Source organism: Zeus faber, assembly GCF_960531495.2.
Source record: "Zeus faber genome assembly, chromosome: 22".
Lineage (NCBI taxonomy): Eukaryota > Metazoa > Chordata > Actinopteri > Zeiformes > Zeidae > Zeus > Zeus faber.
The window spans coordinates 17355872-17365500 of NC_137209.1; the positions used below are offsets into that span (position 1 = coordinate 17355872).

Below are 9629 nucleotides of genomic sequence, written 5' to 3' on the forward strand. Positions count from 1 at the left end.
ACTGTGCCGTTAGACTGGCGGATGGCCCGGTTAGCTACAGGGTTTGGGATGTGTCCAGGGATTTGGGGGGAAAAAAAAAAACAAAACTGTTGCTAGTTGCCCCCCCCCGGAAACCAGATTTGGGCCGTCGTCAACCGAATGATTAAAAATTTGCCAACCATTCTGTCAGCCTTGGCAACCAAAAGCTGACGCGTGTTTGCCAAACTGGCAGCTACTTCTTAAAGTTAGCGCCAGGCCAGTGGCAGAGGGGCGGCTACAGGGCCACGGTGATGGACCAGGAGGAGAACGGGGACGTGTAGCAGAAGGACGGACTGGGAGGAGGAACGGAACGCGTCCCAGGACGAGTGGAAGTTGGTCCTTGAAGTTCGCCGACGGGATGCTACATGTGCATGGACCAGCAACCATCACAATGAAAAAATGATGCCGCGCGTATGACAACAAAACCCGACGGTCCGACCGGCGAAACGGAGCGTTTCACCCGTGCCCGAAAAACCAAAGGAGAAATGGGACGACCGAGATGAGCGAAGGCCGACCGAGGGGTCGGATGAAATTTGGAAATCTGGAAAATGCCGCGGCGTATTCCTCAGGCCAGAGGGGAGGGAGTGTGCTGGGTTTCCGGCGGCGGTGATTCCTCCCCCGGCGGCTCCGGACTGGATCCGCCGGCTCGCTCCTCCGCGGCGATGGCCCCGTGGCCGTCCGGGGGCTCGTCCTGCGGGCGACACGCACAGACGCACACGTGACGCCCGCGCACACAATACACATGTACGTGCACGGTACATACTCACGCAGCGCACGCAAAACTTTAGCCGTGTGTGTGTGTGTGTGTGTGCGCGCGTGCGCGCGTGTGTGTGTGTGTGCGTGTGCGCGCTCACCGTCACCCAGACGTGCAGCAGCACCTCCTCAGCGGTGTAGCGCGCGTCCACGTTCACCTGCAGCATCTGACCAATCAGCATCTGAGAAGCGGGGGTCATGTGACAGTGAGCTGCCGGGACGAATCAGCCCTCACAGCAGCAAAACGGGGAACGGGACTAACCATTATTTTAGGAATCTAACCCCGCCGTCTTGACTTTTTTTATTAAATTTTTCCCTTTTAATCTGTGGCGTCAATTTAAAAGCATATCCGCACTCAGACGTCTGGGAATGTCCCGACTTTAAATTTTTTTTAATCCAAAACAGAGACGAGAGAACAGAGCAACGGAAGCGGAGATACCTTGGCGTGCAAGCTGATGCTGTCCCAGTCCGGAGAAGGAAACTCCAACTTTCCCCTGAGAATCTGATCAAACAATTCCTCCTGGACGTTATTCTCGCTGGAGGGAGGGGGAGGAGAGAAGAGGAGGATGTGATGTGACGTGGTTCACCGCTCCCCGCGCGGTCAGAAAGAGAAACATTTTTCACATGATTATTTCACACGGGTCGTACCAACCCACCTTCTGAAGGGGGGGAAGCCGCAGAGCAGAATGTAGGTGATCACACCCGCCGCCCAGATGTCCACCTTCAGGCCATAGCTACACACACACACACACGTATAAATAAAAATGCAGAGCAAAGCAGGGCGCATGTTGGAGAGGGAATATCGAGAGATCAACGCACTGAAGTTATTTCTTTCTTTCACGCGCACGCACACACACGCCCCCACAACTCTTTGTCTTACGCGCACGCCCACACACACACACACAGACAGTCTGAATCAGTGGATCCTTTCAGGAAGCACTGTGGTTTTCTCTGTGACGGCACAGGGAGAAGTTACAGCAGTTACAGCGCAGATTTCAACCGCGTTTTGAAATCGCTGTGAATGTTGTGGGCGATGCGGCGGTTCCCAAAGCGCGTTCATGTCAATGTCGTCGTTTGTTGCAGTAACGTATGGGGTGATGGTGACTCTCCCTCACCCGGTCTCCGCTATGATCTCCGGCGCAACGTATGTGGGCGTTCCACACACGGTGTACAGCGGTCCCTCCACCACGGTGGCCAGGCCAAAGTCCCCCAACTTCAGCGATTTGGTGCCGTCTGGATACTCGCACACCTGCGGTAGACATCACAGTACTTGTAGTACACATCACAGTACACCTATAGTACACATCACAGTACACCTGCGGTACACATCACAGTACGCCTGTAGTACACATCCCAGTACATGGAATTCAAAAAGGTGTGTGTGTGTGTGTGTGTGTGTGTGTGTGTTTGTGCGCGCGCGCGCGCACCAGCAGGTTCTCTGGCTTGATGTCCCTGTGCACGATGTTGATGCAGTGCAGGTACTTTATGGCTCCGGCCAGGTTGTACACCATCGCGCTGGAGTCCCTCTCTGTGTACTTGGTGGAAGAAGTGATGGCGTCAAACAGATCCCCACCCTAGAGAGGAAGAGAGAGACTGATGATAAAAAGTTCGATTAAAAATCAAGTCAGTGTCATGTTGAGATGCCTTTCACTTCTGGACACCAACTGTTCTCTCTCTCTCTCTCTGACGTTTTATCTATTTATCTATTTAAAGCACTGTTAAACTACTGAAGATCACGAAACAAAAACAATAAAACAAGAGAGGCGACTTTAGTCAAATAACAGTGAGCAAAAAACACGAGCACTTACAACACGCGAGCGGGTGGAGGAGGAGAGGGTAGATGGGGAGGGGGAGAGGGCGGAGCACCTTAACGAGTTCCATCACGAGGTAAAGCTGCGTCGGGGTGTCGTCCACCTCGATCAGCTGGATGATGCTGGGGTGTTTGACTCTCCTCAGCACCGCCACCTCGTTCTCTATCAGGTGCTCCTAACACACACACACACACACACACACACACACATACACACACACGCTGTGAATAATTAAGCCTGAAACATGCATGGTAATGTGCGCAGTGTGTGCACAAGAGGGCAGTGCCTGCATTTGTCAAAATGTACAGAACACAAAGTAGGATCCTTCCGCCTGTTTAGATCCCGGGTCTCTCTCATCTGCATCCTCTGCGATAGTTGCTGTCTGCTACGTCGCGGGGTGGGGTGGGATTCAGATTGAGGCGTCCAGTTGTTAAAACCCCCTGGGGGCGGCGGAGCTCACCTTCCCGCAACACCGAGCCTTATCGATGATCTTCAGCGCGTACTCCTGGCCCGTCGACCTGCCAATCAAAACGAGACGCCGTGACAAACGTGGGGGACTGTGAAGTCAGACAGGTGCATGCTGGGATACGGGTGGAGTCGGTCGGACTGTGTTCACTGTGTCCCGGGGGCCTCCCCCGGCCTCATCTTTCGCGTTCCGGGGGATCTAACTCCACACTAAACACGGTGGATGCGTCGGTCGGCGGCCCGCTACCCGGGCTGACCCAGATATCCCAGCCTGCATTTCAACGACGGCGACTGAAGGAAGCTGGATCAAGGTCGTGCTTGAAAGGACAAACCTTCCAGGGACGCAAGTCCGTCCTCAAAGCGCCGCCCCTTGGAGCTTTTCTTGTTTGCTCTGCGCCAGTTGTGTCCTAGTGAGTTTTTCTCTCTGTGTCGGAGTTTCACTTTAATCCCAGTGACGTTGGCGTTTTGTTTGTTTACCTCTCGATGCACTCCTTGACGACAGCAAAGTTTCCGTCTCCGATCACCTTCCCCACCTTGTACTTGTCGTTGATGACTGAGGAGGACACACTCCTGTTCCCGTTCACTGAGAGGCGGGGAAACGAAGCAAACATTCGACGTATGAGGATTTCAAAAAACCTTCGTCCACGAAAAAAACACAGCTGCCGACGCGCACGCACGCACACACAAACACACACACACACACACACCCTCTAGGATGAAGGCTGGCGTGATTGTAGCAGCTGCGCCAACCTTACGTATGAGCTCACAACACGCTCTTTATGTCCACACTGTTTATCTTTCTATTGCCGTATGGTTTATGTTTATGTCGTCCCGTCGGACATGACGTGCGGTCAGAAACGTGCACATGTGGAGACGCGCGGGCACAAGTAGCGATGGATCTACACACGCATGCACGCACGCACGCAGAAGCGTGTACCTTCAGGGCTGGTGTCCTCCGTGTGGTTGGCTGCACCGTTCACATCCGAAGAAGACGTGTGATGAGGAGACATCTGGAGACGGAGGGGGTGAGACAAGGTGAAGAGAACTGGACGCAGTTATGTGTCGAGAAACACAACGGCTTTGTGTTCCAATGTGACTTTGGTTCATCTAAATCGCGAGCACATTTGTGAACTTGAAAACCCGAGATGTTAAAAACCGGGATGAGACGAAACGATTGAATTAAATGAACGGATTGAGAGTTCTGATTGGTTAACGGGTGCTCGCCGATTGCTCAGCTAATGACTGGATGCGACTCGTGGTTGATTATCTGGTGCACCCATATTGGTCAGCTAATGACTTGTGAGTGAAGTATTTCTGAGTTGGTTCTGTTGGTTCTTGGCGTTTCGCGAGAGATCCCACGCTGTAGAAGTAGTGGCGTGGATGACATCATATTATGAAGACGAGCGTGAGTAAAAAAAAAAAAAAAAAAAAACACAAAATCGGAACGACAACGAGAACGATCTACTCCGCCACGCTAACATCGCTGGATCAGAGCGGCGGACGGAGCTCGATCTCACCTTGCGACCGCGCCTCGTCCCGGGGCTTGTCGGGGAGGGGCTCGACCTGGACGGCTTCCCCGTCGGCTGGGATCCCGGCGCCCCATTGGCTGCGGAGACGAGTGGTGGGGGAATACATGCCGTGAACGGACACATTGGTGGGACCGTGACCTCAGGGTGCGGGGCGCGCCCGTTGGGAAACGTGAACGACAACGACAGAGGGTTTTGATGTGGTGGAAGCGAAATGTGCGATCAGAGAGGTCCACCAGCCATGGGCTGAGCACGACCCCCGATTCACTTCGAATCGAGATCTGAAAACGGATGTGGAAGGTGGAGTTGATGGATTCGTACGATAGATGGGTAAACCTGTGTACATCTGACATATTTACGGAGCAGACAAGATACACTCAGTATTAAGACATCAGGATAAACGGCCGAATGTTTTAAGTGACTAAAATAGCATCAAAAACAGATAGAGCCGCTGGGACAGGCTGCAAGCTCAGCCAGCCTGGAAACTGAAGGATCGAACGGGGGAGGGAAGGGGATGAGAGAGAGAGAGAGAGAGAGAGAGAGAGAGAGAGAGAGAGAGAGAGAGAGAGAGAGAGAGAGAGAGAGAGAGAGAGAGAGAGAGAGAGAGAGAGAGAGAGAGAGAGAGAGAGAGAGAGAGAGAGAGAGAGAATATAGACATTTCGACGCACAGACACCATACCTGGACCGGCGACTTGGTTCTGGGCGGAGTTTTGGGCGGGGTCTTTGGCGAAGCGAGGACGCCGCTTGGAGCCTTGGGAGTTGTCATCTTCTGGGGAGCACTCGGGCGGGGCACCTTTGATCTACACTCTGGTTAGGGAGGGAGGGAGGGAGAGAGAGATCCAGCGAGTTAATGACAATTCACTCAAAAGGAGTGTGTTCAAGTCTAGTCTCGACGCCTGTTTGGCTGTACATATCACTTACAGGCTGTCTCTGTAACTGACTACGTCATGCAGTCGTTCAGACATCTCCGTTAGTTTTATCATTCAGTCAGACACTCCGTCGGGTCCGTCAGACAGACATTCGGGTACTTAATCAACCGCTCTGTCAGTTCCTCCGTTACCTAGCCGACCGGTTCAGGGGAAAAAAATCAATCCAAACAGGTCTATCGATCCTGTCCCTCACCGCTGACGAAGGCCGGCGACTTCCCGCCGTGCGTGAGGACAAAGTCGTCCTGGGCGTAGCGAAACTTCTCCGGCCCGCACGCCATGAACACGTCGTCCTCTCCGAAAAAGTCCTGCAGGCAGGTCACCTAGACGCAGACGCGCACAGAGCAGCCGTTTTGTTATCGCCCCCGGGGTCCGCGCACAGGTCCCCGAAACGACTTGGGCCGACGTAGGGTTACGTCGGCGCGGGCACCTGGAAATCCGCCAGCCTCGGGCAACTGGTGAACGGTGATGGGCGGGATCTTGAAAACAAAGCTGTCTCGTGAGATGATCAGTTTTAAAACCGTAGCGGGTAACAACCGTCGTGTTGGTTGTTATCTTGACCCTGCGTTGACTAAATGATGGTACTACAGGACAGGAGGGATAAATGATAGATTTGATTTTAAAGAATCTACTTTAAAGGACTGATGGTGTGTGTGTGTGTGTGTGTGTGTGTGTGTGTGTGTGTGTGTGTGTGTGTGTGTGTGTGTCTGTGTCTGTGTCTGTGTCTATGTGTGTGTGTGTGTGTGTGTGTGTGTCTGTGTCTATGTGTGTGTGTGGATGCGGGAAGTGCTGAATGGATGAGCGGTTACATGGAATGGAGGATTCAAAGCAGACTTTCTTTCTTCTGGAAATGCCGCATTGAGATTTAAAACATACGCTCCGAGACTGTCCTCGGGAGTACGAACGAATCGTGTGATGTGGTACGATCAGGGTGAGAGAGAGAGAGAGAGAGAGAGAGAGAGAGAGAGAGAGAGAGAGAGAGAGAGAGAGAGAGAGAGAGAGAGAGAGAGCTAGTGTAGAATGTTAATGATGTACAGTTGCTAGGGAGAAACAGCAGCACTTCTCTGTATAACACACACACAGGCTTAGTTCAATCAAAGAAAACACAACATTTAAATAAGAATAGACTGATCACACACAAACACACACTGAAATACAGACGTAAACACACCAACGTATACAAGAACACACACACACAGAACACAGTGTCTTGTGTGTTTTATAGGGCAACACAATGACTCCTCTCGGTCGCTCTCTCTCTTTCTCTCTCTCTCCATCTTGTTGGTCTCTGTTGCATTCTTACCATTCTTACTAAAGTGGGTCAAATACTCTGCTATGACAATAACAACCAATTGTGTGCGTGTGCGTGTCAATTTCAAATCAAATACAATCCCGATGCATGTGTCTGACAGATATGGAGCAGGCCTCACATCTTCTTCACCAAGTCAAACCCCGTCCTCCCCTCCTCTCCTCATCCCTCCCCTCCTCCTTTAAAATCACTCCACCCTCTGTTTCTCTCTCTCTCTCTCTCTCGCGCGCTTGCGTGCGCGTTCTCTCTCTTTGTCTGCACCTCACTCAGAGCCTCCGGGTTTGTGTGTGTGTGTGTGTGTGTGTGTGTGTGTGTGTGTGTGTGTGTGTGTGTGTGTGTGTGTGTGTGTGTGTGTGTGTGTGTGTGTGTGTGTGTGTGAACAGGCACAGGGAAAGGAGGATGGTTGCCATGGTAACTCAACTGCCCTCTGTGTGTGTGTCAGGGGTGGGGGGGGGGGGGTACTAGCTGAGTGGCTGCACAAACTGAAAGGACAGGGGAAGACACACACACACACACACACACACACACACACACACATTGCTTCCTTCACATTGGTTAAGTTTAAAAAAAAAAAGTCTTGAGGCACAAGGTCTCGAGACAGCCAGACCGGCAGACAGACAGACAGACAGACGTCTAGTTGACTTTTCTCGTGTTCCAGAATGTCAGCGTTCCGCACAAACACAGTCTTCCCAGATTTTGTTTGTGTGGAATGGTAGGAAAGTCAACCGTCTGCCAGCCTGCCTGCCTGCCTCTTTCTGTCTCGGGAGTGTTTTGTTGTTGTCAAATCTAAGCAAAGTTCGAGTGTGTCCGTCCGTACAACAGATATAGGGTGTCGCCACTTTGACATTCTGCCAGAATGAGCCGGGGATCGAACCGGCCACAGTGCAGTCGTAGTACCTGCTTCCCGTCCAACGTGTAGAGCCTCTTGACTGCCCCCGAGTCCAGCTTGATGGCCTGTGTGATGTCGGCCAGAACCTGCTGGAAGGAGTGGGCCGTCTTCTTGTTCAGCAGGATGCGCACCGCCTTGCGGGGCTTCACGCCGCTGCGGATCACCGTCACCAGTTTGGGTTTGATGAAGTCTTTGCCCTCGCGGCCCCCCGGGCGCTCCTTGGTGGCCCCGCCACCCCCACCGCCGGGCCCCGCGGTGGCGGGCCCGCCGCCGGCGACTCCACCGCCGGCCGTGGCGGCGGCGGCGGCGGCGGCACCGGGCTTCCAGCCGGGACAGGAGATCTTGGCGTAGTCGATCTTGCGGTACGATTCGTTGGACGCACAGACGTAACTCTCACCTGGGGAGGGAGAGAGCGTCCGTTATCCAGGAATGGAAACCCTATTCCTGACAGTGGTACCATCCAGTACGCAGACGCTCACAATCAATAAATCCAAAGAGTCTCACTGTAGTGTTGGTGGGTTTCATTTGGCTTTGGAAAGGACTCATTACCAACACATTACCAAAGTTAATATTTCACCGTAAAACGTCATCAGAGGGGGCTTTATCTTCCCAGGATGCTTAGTTCGCGTGAGTTCGCGCGGCGACCCTCTGGTATTACCTGTTCGCCAACCTCCCACGATATTACACCCGCCTCAGTCTAAAGAAATATGTAAGTACAGTAAGTGTGTATCCCAGCCCATTACACACATCCTGTCTGTTGGTAGACTGCTCTGTGTCCCGGCTGCTCTGGGAACCATTAGGAATCGCCATCTGGTTTCCTGTGCATTACCCCGCATCATCCACTGAACATGAATACATTTACACATTAATAATTGATATGGAGCGCATTGACTGAATGACTTGTGACAAGACTCCAACTGCGGTTTGGGGACGTTCGTTTGTGCTATTACAGATTATTATCTAACTGGAGTTATAGAATATCCAACGTGTGTGTGTGTGTGTGTGTGTGTGTGTATGTGTGTGTGTGTGTGTGTAGATGAGTGATAGATGGGTGGGTGGATGGATGAATAGGTGGTAGATAGGTGAATGGATGGATGAGTGATAGATGGGTGGATGGATGGATGGGTGGATAGTTGGATGGACGGGTGAATGGATGGATGGGTGGTAGATGGGTGGATGGATGAATGGATAGGTGAATCGATGGATGGATGAATGAATGGATGGATGGATGAACGGACGGACACCTCCCCCCTACCTTCCACCAGCTCGTCCATGCTGGTGATCTTCTTGGCGCCGTCCGCGGTGTAGATGGCGCGCACCCCCTGCGGGAGGTGCAGGTTGTCCGCCAGCGAGCGCGTGAGCTCCGCGAGCAGCGCGTCGTACGAGCGGAAGCGGTCGCCCGAGACGGCGTACGCGAGCCCCTTGAAGTAGCGGTCGCCGTTGCGGTAGAAGCGCACCTTCTTCGCGCGCCGCTCCGACGTCAGCGCCTGCAGCGTGCGCGTGCGGTAGTAGCTGCAGTTGGCGCTGTGCGCGGGGCTCGGCACGAGGCTGCTGCCCCGCGAGCCCGCACCGGAGGACGCGCCGCCGCCGCCGCCGCCGCCGCCGCCCGAGGACTCGTCTCTCTTTGTGCGCGCCGAGCGGCCCCGGCGCGCCTTGTCGCGCTCGTCGAAGTGCTCGAGCTCGATGGTTTTATTGTTCAGCGACATGATGAGGGAAATCTTGAAATGGGAACGGGATTATCAATATTTCATTCCAGCGTCGGCTCTTTCGTCCTCTGTCAGCCCCTCGAGTGAAACCTCTTCGCCGTCTTCATCGTCCTCGTCGCCGTCGCCTTCCAGCGGAGCCGGTCAACGCTCCGTGATGGGGTCGATCAGATTTATTTATTTATTTATTTATGTATTTTTTTTTTTTTTTTTTTTTTTGGGGGGGGGG

The 9629-nt window shown here is 53.2% G+C and overlaps 1 protein-coding gene across 1 annotated transcript; it reads right to left on the reverse strand.

Moving 5' to 3' along the window:
• Nucleotides 1-583: 583 nt before the first annotated feature.
• On the reverse strand, nucleotides 584-9403 carry LOC307247405 (serine/threonine-protein kinase DCLK2-like; the record flags this gene model as incomplete). The annotated part of the gene is given in 16 exon segments (XM_080023558.1): nucleotides 584-709; nucleotides 873-953; nucleotides 1211-1307; nucleotides 1428-1505; nucleotides 1887-2020; nucleotides 2199-2345; nucleotides 2638-2757; nucleotides 3043-3100; nucleotides 3525-3630; nucleotides 3985-4057; nucleotides 4565-4653; nucleotides 5253-5261; nucleotides 5264-5380; nucleotides 5696-5822; nucleotides 7706-8094; nucleotides 8953-9403. Coding segments are annotated over 16 exon segments (2202 nt in total).
• Between the last annotated feature and the right edge of the window lie 226 nt (nucleotides 9404-9629).